At 34.7% G+C, this 17,416-nt stretch overlaps 2 protein-coding genes across 2 annotated transcripts; both read right to left on the bottom strand.

The window, feature by feature from the left end:
• Positions 1–682: 682 nt before the first annotated feature.
• Positions 683–5,237, bottom strand: LOC128243916 (tyrosinase-like protein 1). The gene is made up of 5 exons (XM_052961927.1): positions 5,191–5,237; positions 4,653–4,913; positions 2,876–3,028; positions 2,482–2,582; positions 683–2,334 (listed from the first exon to the last, which is right to left on the bottom strand). The coding sequence occupies exons 1-5, from the start codon at positions 5,203–5,205 to the stop codon at positions 789–791; spliced, it is 2,076 nt and encodes a 691-aa protein (XP_052817887.1). The 5' UTR covers positions 5,206–5,237; the 3' UTR covers positions 683–788.
• Positions 5,238–12,688: 7,451 nt separating this feature from the next.
• On the bottom strand, positions 12,689–16,006 carry LOC128244629 (tyrosinase-like protein 1). Its single transcript, XM_052962645.1, has 5 exons — positions 15,956–16,006; positions 15,344–15,604; positions 14,906–15,058; positions 14,464–14,567; positions 12,689–14,370 (listed from the first exon to the last, which is right to left on the bottom strand). Exons 1-5 carry the CDS (start codon positions 15,968–15,970, stop codon positions 12,828–12,830), a joined length of 2,076 nt encoding a protein of 691 aa, XP_052818605.1. The 5' UTR covers positions 15,971–16,006; the 3' UTR covers positions 12,689–12,827.
• Positions 16,007–17,416: the final 1,410 nt, after the last annotated feature.

The following is a 17,416-nucleotide window of genomic DNA, read 5'->3' as shown; positions in this document are numbered from 1 at the left end:
TATCACTAAATTAAGTCATATCCAATTGATACGTTAATACTTCCATATTAAAGAGATTTTATCTCATATTCTATAGTAATTATAATTATTCAGAAAAAAAGATATCGTTATTAAAAAGGTGCAAAACTTGATTTCAAAATACGTTTTGACGTTATTAGTTTCGTTGCATAGAATCTTTTTCCAATCATCTCTTCTTTGAATACTTTCATCAATTATGAATGTCCTTTTGTCATCTTACTGGTATATCAGCTAGATATGGAGATAAAAAGAAATGCAGAGATATACTCCTCGACTTAAGTATACGCCTAGTCGTTTTTAGCGTGCGCCAATCTAAGGTCACATGGCTTGTCAATATTGCAACATATCAGTGCAAATTAAGCATTTTGCTTATTGTACGTGATTAAATTGTCGGTTCTAATCCTGTGCAAACATTATGTGTAATCATCATCTCAATACGAAGTCATTAAAGTCTATGGATTTTTAACAACTCTCGTAAACAGGACATCAATTTTGAATCAAACATTTTTCAGTTTGCCAGAGTTCAAATCTACGTGTTTCGATTAATAAGCTTGGCATCTTTCAAACAAATACCATTATAATAAATAAAGGGGGAAAACACAAAAGAAGGTTTACTGGGTAGAAATAGTTCTTATTTTCTATATAAATTTAATGTTCATTTGCAAGAATCCGATTAAAATTTATTTCATGATGATTGCTAAAAGGTTGTTAAAACAATATTCCAATTCAAATGCTTCAATCTAGTTCATCAGTATCAAATGTGTAGGTGTTTAATTGCGACTATGAGAAGACCAAGCATTCCTCGATTTTGTTGCTTCGTCGCAATGGAATACCATTCGTACATTGTTTTGCTTGTCCGAAACAAGTCCGTCCATTTTCTTTACCGCTCCTTGGTAGCTCCGACTGAATAGGTCCAGCTCGCCAGGTTTGATAACAAGAATACCATTACATGGCTGGTACTCTGCTGGTCCACCATCAATCTTTAAACAAGATGGTTTGCATGAATAACCGCAATTATGAACAGCAGTTATCATAGCTTCCGACGGTCCGATTTGGGGAACCCATACTGCTAGAATGGCGACTGTTGTTGAAATAGGTGATTTCGCGGTTATACCTGGATAATCAACAAAGCTTTCCAAGTAATTCAAACCCTGGGCTATTACTTTAATCTGTTTTCCCCTGTAACATCGAAGGTTTCCAGATGTTCTTTCAATGTTAATCTTATTCATCACGCGTATTGGAACATAAAACCAGTCAGATTCAGTTTGCTTGGCTACATTGTCAGTCGTACCTTTCGACGAAGACAGCTGTTTGCGTGTCTGGACTGTTCCTATGTACGGCACGGGGAGTAGTGGAAATGGCTCAGCATGCGTGAACAAGTGACCATTTCGCTCCGAGCTTATCGCAACGTCGTATCTGTCATACGTTCCATTGTGTGTTTGGTTGTTTGGTGCGTCTCGCCGGACCCGAGCCACACCCAGCCGACCGGCCTGTGTTCGAGGTTCAGCTGGTGGAGCAGAGAACCTGGGACCTGTGCCGGCGGCTCGGGCAGCTATTGCCCTTGCATTGGCCGCCGCCGGGCTGGCAGCGTATCCTGCAGAACTCAACGGAGATCCCATTCCGTCGCTAAATGGCGCCATTCTAGCAGCAGAAACGCATCTTCCTCGTTTAACATCACACCAAAGATAAGGTGATCCACAGAAGGGCATTGCACCCGAACAAAATGGTGATCTTTCATATCGGTACCAGAATTGTGTCCAATAGCTCGCATAGCCGTCAATGCTACGATGTCCGGGAAAGCCATCCATTGGTCGTAATGGGTGGTGAAGGCCTACGGCCGGAGGGTAATCTGTCGCCGGGTTTACTCCACATTCGAACATCTGGTGAATTCGAAAATTTTCCCAGAGATAATCTACAAATGCGTGGTGCATGAAAAACACGGGATCCTCGGCTGCTGTGGCTAAGCTGCTCATCTGTCCACTAACCCAGTCATGAGGACCACCGTGGGCGTGCTCAATATCAAACACTTCGGCAGCTGTTGGAAATGTGATTTCTGCCGTACGACATCGGGTCATCATTCTAGCAATAAATTCTTTTGAATAGAGCTCACTGTTCGCCCCAATATTTCTAGCAAGTGGTCCAGTCACGGTAGGCCAGTGCCTGAATGGACCAGTTACAACATACCCGTCGCCATTTCCCAGGAATGGTGGTGTAAATATAATAGTCATTTCCGGGTTGGCCATGTTGTTGTCTAGTGTTGAGTCCCAATAGGGTAGTGAAACCATTGGGTTAATTCGTCTTAAGGATTCTTCCAACCTGAAAAATAACGGTATGTGTAATACTGTTCAAACTGTACAATGGAGGAACATATACTGATTAAGAATTAAAATATTGTGTACATTTATGTAACGACATCCTTTTACTTTACTTATTATGTTTTTTCTATAGCATTTTTCAACTTACATGGCTAGATAAACACGATGCCAACCCAGAAAGTTAGGTCCCTTGTGACCGGACGCTATCACAATAACATGAAGTTTAGCAAAAGCAGTATATCCTCCATTCTGTATGAAAAAAGAGATATTGTTATAGTGTGCTAAAGATAACTACCTTTACTACTTAAGCAAGTAGTAACAAGAGTTTGATATGTGTGTAATATTTTACGATAGGTTTGGCCCCTATAACCTTGCATCATTATACTTGACATTGGTTAATGTTTAGGTTATTAAAATTGTTCCAGGAGTTCCCATTGTTTTGTTGTACACTTATTGGTGCGTCTTAAGACATTGTATTGTTTCAGCTGATACAATTACAAATCTTTGAATTGTTGCGAACATAATGACATGCAGAAACGTACCTTTTTAATACCATTAAATGCATCATGTACAGCCATTCTCTCAAAGTCTGTCAGACGTCGGTACTCCTTTCGTATTCTAAATCCGGTCGGTGGAAATATACCTGGGCCTACCTCTCGCTTCGATCTAGACGACCCAGGACCGCGTTTAAACACCTAAAAATACATCATCAAGACTTAACGGCCTTCCACTGTGCAAAAGTGGATAGGGAAGGTCACAAATTAAAATGTTTCAAAAGTGTAGGTTTTATTTAGTTTTGAGAAACGATCTTTTTGGGGGAGTAAAACATACATTCTTTGTGATTTCTTTTCAAATAAGAAAGTAATTTAAAAACAATGGAAAAAATGGATAAAATTCATTTCTTGGTTATAAAATTCCAATATCTTCTTCTTCTTACAAAAAAAACTGTAATCACCACAAAGCATTAAGACATTGCTGATTGGGTAGTTCCGAAATTTCGACTCATAAACATATTCATTTTGTATAAACAGCTTTCCGGGAAAACCTAAATGGTTTTTGATTGGAAATCTGATAAAAATCTTCTTTCGTAAAAATTGAATTGCTCATATCCTAAATACAGCTTTACATGCAACCGATATATCAATTATGCTTGCTAAATGTTAAACCTTCAAAACAAAATAAAAAATATGAATATTATTTATTTTTTTAAACATTTAAAATGTTTGTCTTTCAAACGACGTTTGAATTGTGGCTGGCCCTTAACTACCATCACATTTAAAGGAAACTTAAATGCAGAATATTGTTTCGCTCTTCATGCATATTTCAACCATAAAGAGATAATTTGTAACCCGTGATTATCTTGAAAATGTTGACGAAGCACGAACAACAATTATTCAATTACAGGCAAATGAGCTATCAAATATAAAACTTTTCTATTGTTTTTTTTTTAAATATATCAAAGTAATAATGTAAGACACTAAATAAATTTTGTAAACATAATGGTAACATGATTATGAGAAAATAAAAACTAGAAATGAATAATTTGCCGGCAGCAGGGATTAAGTAAAAAAATGCTTTGTGGAAAATGGTATAACTATAGAGTTATAGAAAACATATTAATTACTTTCAAACATATAGATATTCAAATATAAAGAGTCAATAAATTTATAGTACATGTATTGTAATATATTCCATTGCAATTTGATCATTCTAACGCTGGTTGGTGATACAAGGTCCAAGAAAAGACATATTTAAATAGGTATATGTTTCGGTTTGTTTTTGAAAGCCCTGTTTCATTAAAGAGGGGGTATGTGCTGAATATATAGTTGATCTTAAACCGGTTAAATATTTTGTTTTAATCAAATTAAAGTTGAACCAAATAAACAAAAAAGGTAAAACAAGATTGGTCCTTTATCCCCTTACAGATTGAACAAAACGTACATCGTAAGAACACCTAGGTCCTCCAGGTCAGCAATCTGGGACCATATGCATTTCATCATGGTAGATATATATTCTACGAGGTTTTCGTGTAACACAAATACAAACATTACTGTTGTGAAAGAATTTGGCAATATTTGAAAGTTTATAATTATTGTTTAGGGATATAAATTTAGATATATTTTAGAACAAAGCTATAATCTTTGTGGACAGGTTTTTGCCTTTTAAATTCAAGATGTTATTTATTTCTTTTGTAATAAAATATATGTTCGTCAGAACAGAGTGTGCTTCTTTAGGATAGTTAATTGTTTAAATGGGTTTTGAAACAGCTGAATTTAATTCTGATCGAAACAACTAATTGTATTTTAAGTAAATACTTACGGATCTGATGATATCATTTATGAATTCCGTTTCCTTATCAGTCATATTGACAGCTCCATCCCAGCGTATTCTGTCCGCCTTCCAGACAAATTGCTGCATGCATTGGATGTGAGCTTCCTCCGAGACTTTCGCTCCGTCGTTTGTGCCGTTTGTCAGTTGGGCAACGCACTGTTGCACCTCAGCGGGCATTTCTGAGTAGACATCCGTCCTTGTTGACTGCGACACGACCATTGTGCCTGTGAAAAGCAGCCAAAATGCTGCCTGGAATTCATATAGAAGAATGAGCATAATTAAGAAGACAAACTTTTCAAACATAATGGTCTTCTCTTTAGATACAAAACAAGCTATTGATGAGGTAAAAGTCATATTTAATAAATCCAATTAAAGGTCAATGACTTTGCAGACTTAATTATCTTTTATTTCATGAGTATTTTGCGTTTTTACTCAAATGTTCAACCTTTTTGAATTCATCAAGAGCTAGCCAAATGTTAAAGAGAGAAATGAAAGTTAGATATTTTAAATTTTAAATTTCTCCTACCTGAAGGCACTCCATTTCAAAGACGGAGGAGGGTTATGGGAGTTTGTAATATACATTCCTTATATATACTAGCCTTGGACGCAATTCCTACCACTTTCAATCTTATTGATTGAGCATAGATGAATGCGTTCACGAATACAAATGTACCAATTAATTAATAAGATAATGATAATTATTATTAAAAATGGATATGGGGATATCGCAAGGTGCCTCGCGTTTAAATGAGATGCCATATAAGGATGTAATAAAGATTTAAATATATGTATGTGGTTTAAGTGCAACGATCTTATACAGGAATACAGACGAAACCGCACTAAGTAAACAATAACACACTAAATACCAAACAAACCCGTCCGTCAGTAGGACAAGAAGGCAATGTAATATTTTTCGAATAAAAAAACAAAACAGACAAATATATGATGTCTAGGTTTCATTGTGTTCATAGAAATTACTATAAAAACGTCGAGAGTAAATTATAATTTTATATTTGGTAACATATTAATAAAATTAAACATTGATCAATAGTGTATAGAGTAGTTTATTTGGTACTATTTGACAATCCACTAGCCCTATGCTAGTGGGTTGTCAAATAGTACCAAATAAACTGATGTAAAGAAAATTATATACAAATTTTGATAAGCCGTAGGACTGTCAAGGTGATTAGTCTAATTTCTTATCATTCAATTTGTTATGTCACAAATAGCCTGACCAAGGTTGGGAATCTCAAACTGATTTGATTCATTTCTTGTCATTTGATTTATAATGTATTTCAACATGACCAAAGTCTGGAGTTGATCAGAAGACCAAAGGTTGCGAGAAGTCCTTTGCTACATGTTTTGGTGTAATTAAAATTAGCCAAATTTACTTAGTTGTATTTTATCAGATATGTGTTTTTCGACAAAATGAATAATAAACTATCCAATCAACAATTTGATGAAATGAGTTTGCATTCAATGGAAAAGTATCTTGACAATATGGATATGTTTTAGTCATTATTTTAAACATTGTTGTTTGGATAGTGTCAAGCGTTTTTGTGCCGGAAACTGTTATTTTTCTTGTCGCACTTTTTATATGCAAATGCTATTGAATTTCATTCTGAAAAAAATAATAATTGCTAATCTATCAAAACATATAATCATGACTAAACCCTCCCTGACGGAGTGAGTGCTATACCAACTAAGTTACCGTGCTGCTTACACACCTCATAATACCTGTATCGAATACGGTAACGGGACATACTCCCCTGTCAAGGTGGAAATGAGCTTGACGAAACCACAGCTAGGATATTCAGTACATAATATGTTACAGAATATATATAACAGATAGTGCAATAGCTGGTATACAGTTCTTTCATACTGGAATGAGGTTACGGACATGTTTTGTAAAGAAAATAATTCTAATGATAAAATGGAGAGTGAAGGGACCGCATTAGAAATCAAAGCGCCGATGCCACTAACATACTGACGGCATGATAGCACACCCCATCTTATCTCATTCGTAAATAAAATCAAGGAGCCGTTTTAATATAACAGCGTCCGGTTTAAATTCGCCAAACTGGAACACTCCAACTACGGGTGAAAGTGCACTTTTGGATGCCATTTCCCAATCGAGATTTCTAAAGTAGCCACGGGCAAGCCAACTTTGAATACATTTTTCTGCAAGTTATCTTAAATTTTGAAAGTTAATACTAAATGTTGTATATAGATATGAGGTATGATTCCTTGCATGGTTGTTGTTGGAAATGGGGGGGGGGGGTAAAGTACTTTTGGCCCGTTTCGTTTTATTATCCGCATCTTTTTTTCAGTAAATGCAAGAAAATATTTTAGATTGGTAAAATATGACATGTTAAATCATACAACTTCTCCTATTTTTCAAAAGCAGACATGCCCCAAACCGCGATATTGCATCAAACAAAGCAGATGATGTCACCGATAAAGATAGATTTTATATTTAGGCTTATTTCTTATGCTTGAAACAATTTTTTCCTATTAGGGGTTTATTTAAACATGAGGATTTTACCAGCATAGGTTTCTCTCGTCGACAAGAAATCAATCTTTAAACGAGGTAGTGGTAGGCCAATTGCATATCCGGAAATCCTCGGCCATTTTCCATCGAAAACAACCTCGGATGTATGCCGGTACATCAGTAGAAGTAGTTCGTATTATTTTTAATAATAGTTTTAATTAATTGTAGTGTTATATCATGTGAAAGTGAATTATTGCATACATAATTTAGATTCCCAAGAGTAACGTCATTCAGTTTAACTGCTAAATTCAAATAAGAACGCGATCTACTTGCAGCATAGTTAAAATGTAAAGAATTCTGACATTGTAAACAGTCCATATACATCCTTGATTGTTTTCGATGGAAAATGGCCGAGGAGTTACGAATGTCCAATTGCTGTGATATTATCAAATTTACCAAATTAAGGGCAACACTTTAGCCAAAACGCGAAATTATCCACTTATTTCGATTTAAGTGATGTAAAACTTTATTCAAACTACTGTTTAAAACAAACAAATATAAGCGCCAAAAACTAATTGACAAAATTAAATTTAACTGATATGAAATAAAAATTCAAAGCTGTGTTCACACGATTTAAAACAAGCATGAATGATAAAAATACAGGTACCAAAACACGAAGACAATTGATTAATTTAATTTTAAGTGATTTAAAATTATCATTCGCAGCTTTTAAGCACAAAAACAAATATATGCGACATAAAACGAAGTAATTGATTAAATTTTAATTCAACTAGTCTAAGAATAATAAACAAATTGGTGTAAGACTATTTCTTTAGATAACATTATTATTTATATGTTAGGCGGTCTTGCTAGTTATACATGTATATGCGCTTTCGTGCACTACAGATATCATAAAACATACCAAAACATACAATAATCAAATTTTTAACAATAAAATAAATGGTATATAGGTGATTATATTTTATATGTATATACATACACATAGACACATACATATACACATATAAACACACACATATACTTATGTTGGATATAATGCTAATGCTATAATGCTATATAAAGTTCGAAAACCTTGTATTTAAACGTACTCAGATTCATTTTCTGTATTGATCAACGCAATTGATTTATACATAGTATGATGTTGTCTATAATACCTAGGTATAAATATCATTCTTACTCCATGAAATAATGTGCATTCTAGAAGAAAATGGTACTCATCTTCTAATAAGGAACAAACAGTGCATTTACGATCATTTAGGGGCGTTGATTGCGGTCTATTCCATCGTCCCGTTTCAATGCTTAATTTATGCGAAGCAATTTGGACACCGACATTCTAAATTTAGTAATATTTATTATGTATGGTTGAAGTCTAAATTTTGACACATTTTTGTAAAACGTAACCCTTCTGGACATGTCTAATCTACTTTGCCAATCTTGAATAAAACTATCTTTTAACCTTTGTTTAACAAAACACAAAAATATCTTAACATTTTCAATTTCTTGATAAAACCAGGCATCATATAAACCTAAACTACAAAGTAGGTCTTGTGTGAGTGAGCACTAATTTGGTTTGTTAGAATGCTGTTCAATATCTGTTTTCAGCATGTTATAAACCTTTTAATAATATTTACTTTCATTACTATGCAATAGTTTTACCAAGTATTTTATTATACTCATGTATCTTATTGTCTTATTAAAACTAAGCTTCCCTAACTTTCCATAAATGAAGTCATTTTATGTCGTTTTTTACACCGAGAAGACGTTTACAGAATTGTAAATGAACGCGTTCAACTTGATTGCCTTGAGCAAATCCCCAGACTTCCTCAGCATAATTTAAAGTAGGCGCAAAAAGTTTGCCAATTAAATCAAGTCTATGTTTAACTGATATGCTAGTAAATTTGTAAAGATATGTATTCATTTGAAATATCGCTTTAAGTGCTTGACCATCTAGTGCTGTTTGAGCATCAGACCACGATCATCCATTGCTAAACACAATGCCAAGGTACGGAACCTTGTTTGTAATTTATTTTTCAACATTGTTAGAGCTCGAAAATAGAGAGCTTGTTGTATTTAAACAGTCATGGTTTGAAAATATAAACAACAGTGATACCCTATGTACGTATAAATACTTAAAGGAATACTTTGGAATTGAATTCTATCTTGATGTTGTATCCAAATATTTAAGAATTGCTTTGTCTAAGCTAAGATTGTCGTCATATAAATTTCATTTTGAAATAGGGCGATATGGCCGTAATAGAATTGATAGGGCTGATCTTCATTTTATTTTGTGTGACTCTAACAATATAGAAGATGAATACCACTTTGTCAATATATGCCCTGTGTATAACAATATCAGAAAAGAGTTGATAAAACCATTCTATATTAGAAACCCTAGTATGTACAGATGTATCTATTTAATGAAATCGCAACACATCGTCAGAACAAATCTAAGTAAATGCATAGGACAAGCATTTCTTTAAGAAATTCTGTGGTAAATGATTTGATCCAGTCTATAGAATAATATATCATTTCAGCCTCCCAAATCCCTATTATCCTGGTATTCCAGATATGTACCATTTACATTTTAATTTAGTTATTTACTATTTGTAAAAAAAAAATCCTTATTTTATTTTCATTTGTTGTTGTTTTTTCTTGTTATTTGCTATGTATCATTGGACCATATTTGTTATTTGGCATATCATGTTTTGTCAAGAAAATGTTACTTAAAGGTTTACGACAGTAAACAAATCTGTCTTTCTTTAACTTAATTATATGACAGTTAAAGGGTTAATTCTTAATATGAAACAAAAATTATCGATGAAAAGTAGGCCGAAAAGAATCATGCCGTATCGACCAGATACCACTGAGATTTATCGCTGATAGCGCAACACTAATCCAGATAGTCGTTTCCGTGATAAAGTTTGCCGGAAATTGTCCGCATCAATAATGTTTCGCTATTTTTTCATGTGATGAAACCGTCATAGTTCGGATATTTCCGTGTTTATTCGGAATGTTTAAAAAATAAATTGACAATTATTCCGTCGTCAATTTTAAATAGAGTGTCATAAAAAAACATATATGTTTTCTATGATCACGAATGAATTTAAATACATTCTTACACTGAAATCAACTTAAATCTATCGCTGAAATACACTGAAATTACACTGTTCGCCATTTACTGAATGAAAAATGAAAAGTTCGAACGTACAAGTACTTAATAAAAGTGAATAAACCTTTGATTTAAAACAGTTTTCCTAGTTGTATAGTGTATTCTATAAAACATGGGTATTCAATTACCCCTTACCGACATCAGATATCAGTCTGATTCGCTTGGAGACTGAACATTTTCCAGATAAAGAGTTAAGACCACGCTTGACTGCTGACAAATATTCCAAAAAGTGTGTATTTCAAAGTCGTCCAGTTTAAAAAGATATTTGTTATATGATATAACAGTATTGTTTCAGTAGTTGTTTTTGTTTGTACTTTGTTTTTTACGAAAGCAAATGTTAGAACATTCAGCTTCAAGTTAAAAAAACTGTTTTAGATAACCATTATCCTAACAAACGGTAAGTTTGTTGTTGTTGTTTTTGTTGTTGTTTTTTGTGGGGGGGGGGGGGGTAGATATCAAATTCTTATCTTAGGCACACATTTACTGGTGATGTGTTTGGTTTTGATCAAGGGGAAGTAACTACACCTCGTAAATATACGTCCCTTTTCGTGCTTATTCGTTTGTTACTGCTCATTTAAAAATCAAGGGACTGTTAAGTTGCGTTCTCAGTATATATTATTTTGAATAGATAAACTATTTACTCTACGAAAACATCTTGTTACAGTATGAAAACAAAGTATTTGAAATAATAAGTCAATTAAAAACTAAAATCGTTCATTATATTCATACGGCAAAAAAACAGTATTAAAGTGATATGGCCACAATAGCATCTGTTATGTTACTGTTTCTACACGGCATCTTAATTTCTACAGGAAACGGATTCCTAATAAAAACGCATGACCAAATCACAGTATGGCAGAAAGCAAGTCAGTAGTCAGACTACAATTTATCATACCAAATTCTTTAAGATCTGAATGGGCCTCAATATCAATGTTTTGGCATGATTTCCATTGTAATATAATGTACAAAATAAATATCAAACTCATTAATATCACCTTCAATATTTAGATATGCGCTAGAATTTACAAATACGTCGGTTTCTTAATATGTTATGAATAATATAAGATGCTTTAAATTGGCAATTGCCTCAAAACTAATGAAATAGAAATTTAATTTTGAAGTGGAATATCTCATGGAAACTGGTCAATATGTGGACTATATGAAAGAAATATTTAGTCATAAGGTTAATAATAATATTGCACTGTCAATTAAATCAAAAACGTCTATGAGGAGTTTACTTATACATTAAATGAGCCTTACTCATGATGATTACGAACAGATTATATAGTTTAAGATACTTACACCTAGTCTATTAAGTATACAAGATGGCCACCATGATGAACGGATAACAACACTATTTACTGTATAGTATGTTGTTGTTGTGAAGGTAGAAGGATGTTTGCGTTAAATAGTTTTTTATTCGATTTTTTTGGCAAGGATTTCAGGAAGGAGCATATTAAAAGTTGTTATTTCATAATTCAAGTTGTGCTAAAATTCAATTATGTTTGCTAGGTTTTGGTCGAAAGCTGTCTGCTCCTATATCTTAGTCTCCAAAACGTGTTTTCTGTGCGGAGATGTACTACTAGAATTGACAATTGAAATTAAATGTACCTCTGCCTTTAACATATACCAAACGATTTTAGACAACGGCTAAAATGTTGTAAAAGAGGCATGTATAAGACGATTTTACCTAACTTCCTCGTTTTCAACCCGAGATAACATAAATTCGGAGATTAAGTTGACCACTACTTTAAAGGTATTGGTCGAGATTATCCGTATTCGAACTTGTTTGAGAAGCCAAAAATTATCATTTATATACAGAATAACAAAGATCGGATGATAAAAGCAGCGTCGATTGCTTAACCAAATGCTTGACCACGTGACCTAGTCTTTGGCCCGAGTTGACCTCAAATTCAAATTATTCGAGATTTCATTCTGCTCAGATTTCAGAAGTATTGGTCATTTTAAAGGTTGACCAAGTGATCTAGTATTTGATCTGAGATTAACCATAAATTTAACCAAGATCATTCTGACAGAGGTTTACAAAAAAACAGATGATAACAGCGACGTAACCAATGAGGCTTTTAAAGTATAAACAAACAAATCGTTGATGACGGACGACGGATGCCTTACAACTAACCTACCACAATACCTCTACCTGAACACTTTAAAATGGTTTAAAATCGTTTTCAAACCATCCACATCGAGTCTAGTGGCAACATTATTGCTCGGGGTCACTTGACGATTGACTTCCATTCAATTTATTGTTGCCAAACGTCTGTTTTATTGCGGTATTGATAACACATATGTGAATATTCATATCCTTGTCAGATCAATACTGAATTGTTTTGTTTTATTTTATTAGTTTTTGTACCAATGTAATTAGTTGTGTTAAAGCATATAACAGTAGCAAAATGGGATTGAATCGGAAACAATTTTTTTCTTTTCAAAATCTAAAGTTCTGTAATACACATAAAGGTGTTTAACTGCGTCTATGGGAAGACCAAACATTCCACGATGTTGTTTCTTGGTTGCAATGGAAAATCATTCTTACATTGTTTTGCTTGTCCGAAACCTGTCCGTCCAGTTTCTGCACCGCTCCTTGATAACTCCGACTGAACAGGTCGAGCTCGCCAGGTTTGATTTCAAGAATACCATTACAGGGTTGGTACTCCGCCGGTCCAGCATCACTTTTCAAGCATGATGGTTTGCATGAATAACCGCAACTATGAACAGCAGAGATCATAGCTTCCGACGGTCCAATTTGGGGTACCCGTATTGCAACAATGGCGACCGCTGTTGAAATTGGTGATTTCGCAGTCATACTTGGATAATCTACAAAGCTTCCCAAGTAATTCAAACCCTGAACTGTAACTTTAATCTGTTTTCCCCTGTTGCATCGACGATTTCTAGATGTACTTTTCATGTTAATCTTATTTATCACGCGTATCGGAATGTAAAACCAATCCGTTTCCGTTTGCTTTGCTCTTCTGTCAATTGTTCCTTGTGACGGAGACAGTTGATCTCGAGTTTGAACTGTTCCTGTATAAGGCACTCGGAGTAGTGGGAGTGGCTCAGCATGCGAGAACAAGTGGCCATTTTGCTGAGAGCTTATCACAACATCGAATGTATCATACGTGCCATTGATGGTTTTGTTGTTTGGGGCGGCTCGGCGGAACCTAGCCCGACCCAGCCGACCTGCCTGCGTTCTAGGTTCAGCTGGGGGAGCACGGAACCTTGGTCCTGGACTGGCTTGGGCAGCAATTGACCGTGCATTGGCCGCCGCGGGGCTGGTGGCGTATCCAGCAGAACTCAAAGGAGATCCCATTCCGTCGCTAAATGGCGCCATTCTAGCAGCAGAAACACATCTTCCTCGAGAAACATCACACCAAAGATAAGGTGATCCACATGAAGGCATTGCAGCCGAACAAAATGGTGATCTTTCATAGCGATACCAGAATTGTGTCCAATAGTTTGCATACCCGTCAATACTACGATATCCTGGGAAGCCATCCATAGGTCGTAATGGATGGTGGAGTCCCCCTGCCGGAGGGTAGTCTCTCGACGGGTCAATTTGGCAGTCGAAAAACTGGTGAATTCGGAACATTTCCCATATATAATCTACAAATGCGTGGTGCATAAAGAACACGGGATCCTGTGCTGCCGTTTCTAAGCCGCGCATATGCCCATTGACCCAGGCATGAGGACCACCATGAGCAAATTCAAGGTCAAAAGTTGACATAGCAGTTGGAAACGTGATTTCAGTCGTACGACATCGGGTCATCATGCTTGCAATAAACTCTTTCGAAAAGAGCCTACTTTCCGTCCCTATAGCTCTGGCCAGTGGTCCAGTGTTTGTAGGCCAGTTGCTGAATGGACCTGTTACAACAATCGCGTCGCCGTTTCCAAGGAAAGGTGGTGAAAATACAATCGTCATTTCCGGGTTGGCCATGTCGTTGTCTAGTGTTGAGTCCCAATAGGGTAGTGAAACCATTGGATTAATTCGTCTTAGCGATTCCTCCAACCTGCAAGATAATTAAGAAAATCCTTTTAGATTTTATAATCAATTCCCATACTTTTTATTATTGATGTTTTATTATCGAGCATTTTCTACTTACATAGCTAGATAAACACGGTGCCAGCCCAGAAAGTTTGGTCCCGAGTGGCCGGAATTTATCACAATACCCCTATGAAGCTTAGCAAAAGCAGTATATCCTCCATTCTGTATAAAAAAAAGTTTTAGTTTTTAAATGAAAACGAAATTTAAAAATAATAGTAATGTATAGTTTAATATTTCTGTTAAAAGTTAGTTCTCAATTGATGTTTCTATTATGTTTCTGCTGGGTGGCCTTGATCATTGGGCCGTAAATGATATTTTTTGTTAAATTGTTAACTGTTAGGCTTTTCTCTTCTGTTTCCATTGTTTCATTGTAAATTTGTTATAAACATGGAAATGTGTTGTCGCAATGCAAATTAAGTCTTATATTAGAACTATCAATTCTTTGTACGAATTACAACATAGTATTGAAACGAAAATAAGGAAATACAGAGGAAACGTACACTTTTAATACCATTGAATGCGTCATGCACTGCCATTCTCTCAAAGTCTGTCAGACGTCTGTATTCCTTTCTTATTCTAAAACCAGTCGGAGGAAAGATACCTTGGCCTATCTGTCTCTTCGATCTAGAAGACTGCTGCCTATGTTTAAATACCTGAAAAACACAAGACTGCGGTACCTACCATCACGTTTGTAAACAAATCTTCGCTGACTCGAACGGAGAGTTATTTACTTCCAATATGCATTTAACTTTATTTTCCCATAATTGTGATAGTATCTACTGTACTAACAAAGGGTTTTAATCCCAGATAACTTTAAATATGTCAAATAGAAAATAAACACATAAACAATCAAGAACGGATATCTTTTAAATTAGTTTCAATTCGGGTTGCAGTTCATTTCGATCAGCGATTAAATGTTTTTTTCAGCAAATACGTACGGATCTGATGATATCATTAATGAATTCCGTCTCTTTATCAGTCATATTGACAGCTGCGTCCCAGCGTATTCTGTCCGCCTTCCAGACAAACTGCTGCATGCATTGGATATGCGCTTCCTCCGAGACTTTTGCTCCATCGTTCGTGCCGTTTGTCAGTTGGGCAACGCACTGTTGTACCTCAGCGGGCATGTCCGAGTAGGTATCCATCCTGGTCGACTGCGACACAACCACTGTGCTTATGGCAAGCAGCCAAATGGTAGCCTAAAAAAGTGATATGAGTATTCGGTGGAAATCCCAGAGAAACCTGTATTAAAATGATGGTCTTCAATTTCACTGCGAAAGGAAATAATAGAAAATAATAATTCAAGAAACAATAAAGTATAGAGTGTTTTTACATTTATTGTTTTATGAAAGTCAATAAAAAATGCGATAAATGTATTTTTCCATCACCGTTTTTAAGTATTCAATTTGAAACAAAAAAGGTTTATTAATTAAAAGAGAAAATATGACAGCAACAATATTTTTTTAATAATTTATTAATCACAATTTAATAATATAATCCTTTCATTTGGAAACTATATTAATGGTGTTATTTTGTCTTAATGCTCTTACCTGAAAGAACTCCATTGCGCTGGTTGGGGAGTGATAAAAGAACTCGTATATATACTGTTACTGCTGCCATCAATCTAATTGAAAGGTGAAATCATTTTATTTGGTCGCGCCAGCAAATAAAAGTGAAACAAAATAATTAGGAGTAATGACTAATTAAAAACCATGCAGAGATGTCACAAAAGGTTTTAAACGTCTACCTCAATTATTTCGATTGAGGTTTAAAAGGGATGACAAAATATAATGCTGTAAGATAAAAACATCACGAATGAAATATTACGTTAAAAATAAAAATATGTTTGATATAAAATGATATAGGAATAAAAATGCAACCGCATTAAGTAATCTATAACACTATAGACCATCAATTATTTCGTAGAATAGCTGATGATTAAGCAAGTTTCTCGTAAGCATGTTAATTTGTATATTAAAAGCAAATCCAGGTTCAGGACAATTGGCAATGTCATAGTATGCGATTAGAAAACAAACATATATCAAACAAAATAACGAAATTGTTTCGCTGTGTTCAAAGAAATTAAGTGTCATTCAACCTCGATGTTACGTTTTTTTACACATTAGTAAACTCAAAAGTTAATCTATGGGGGATTGATGCAACGACTGGTCCCAAATTAAGTAAACTAAAAAAAATATAATGCAAGTTTAGTTATTCGTAACCTTAACAAGGGTCTCAGCTGTATTATATTTCTTGACAATTTGGCGTATTAAAGCTTTGCCAAGGTCATGAATTAGCCAGGATGCCAAAGGTCACTATAAGTCATTCGTTCCATGTTTTGGTGTAATAAGGAGATGAACAAACAAAAGTACTAGTTTATCATAGATATATTACATTTTATTACAAACAGTTAAAGAAATTCGGCAATACGAATAAGAAAACATGTCCAATAAACAATGCCTAGTGACTAATTAGTGATATCATCTCGATATAGAGAGATATTGGAAAAAACAAACAATTTACTGAAATTTTCCTCATACATATAAACATGTGTCTTGATTAACAACAATATCAACAATGCCACAATACATTGTTGTGTTGATGGTGTCAAGCATTTTTGGCATCGGACACTTATCCTAAACGTTTCGCACGTTTTAGTTTGAATACCAATAGTTTTATTTTTAATTCATTCTATTACAATGTTCTTTTGTACTCAGCTTCTAAAATGCCAAACCATGTTTGGAAAGGACACACATATTATGCTTGCTAAATATATTTTTTAAAGTTTTAGTATTGGTCTGTTTGGCCCCATGCATTGCTGATCACGGTCCGCGGGACATTATGTGAACACGTTTGTTCGGGGAGGTCGTTATTAAACAAACTGATAAAGTTTCATAAAGTTGATAAACTTATATCTGTGTTCAAAATTAGAAAGTAAGACGATTTTTGGTTGATACTACATACGAGTGTTAGATATCTCAGTTCTGTTCCTTAGCACTGGTTTCTGGTTC

Source organism: Mya arenaria, chromosome 8, assembly GCF_026914265.1.
Source record: "Mya arenaria isolate MELC-2E11 chromosome 8, ASM2691426v1".
NCBI lineage: Eukaryota > Metazoa > Mollusca > Bivalvia > Myida > Myidae > Mya > Mya arenaria.
Note: the sequence above shows the minus strand (reverse complement) of the source record. Positions and strands in the feature narration are given on the sequence as shown.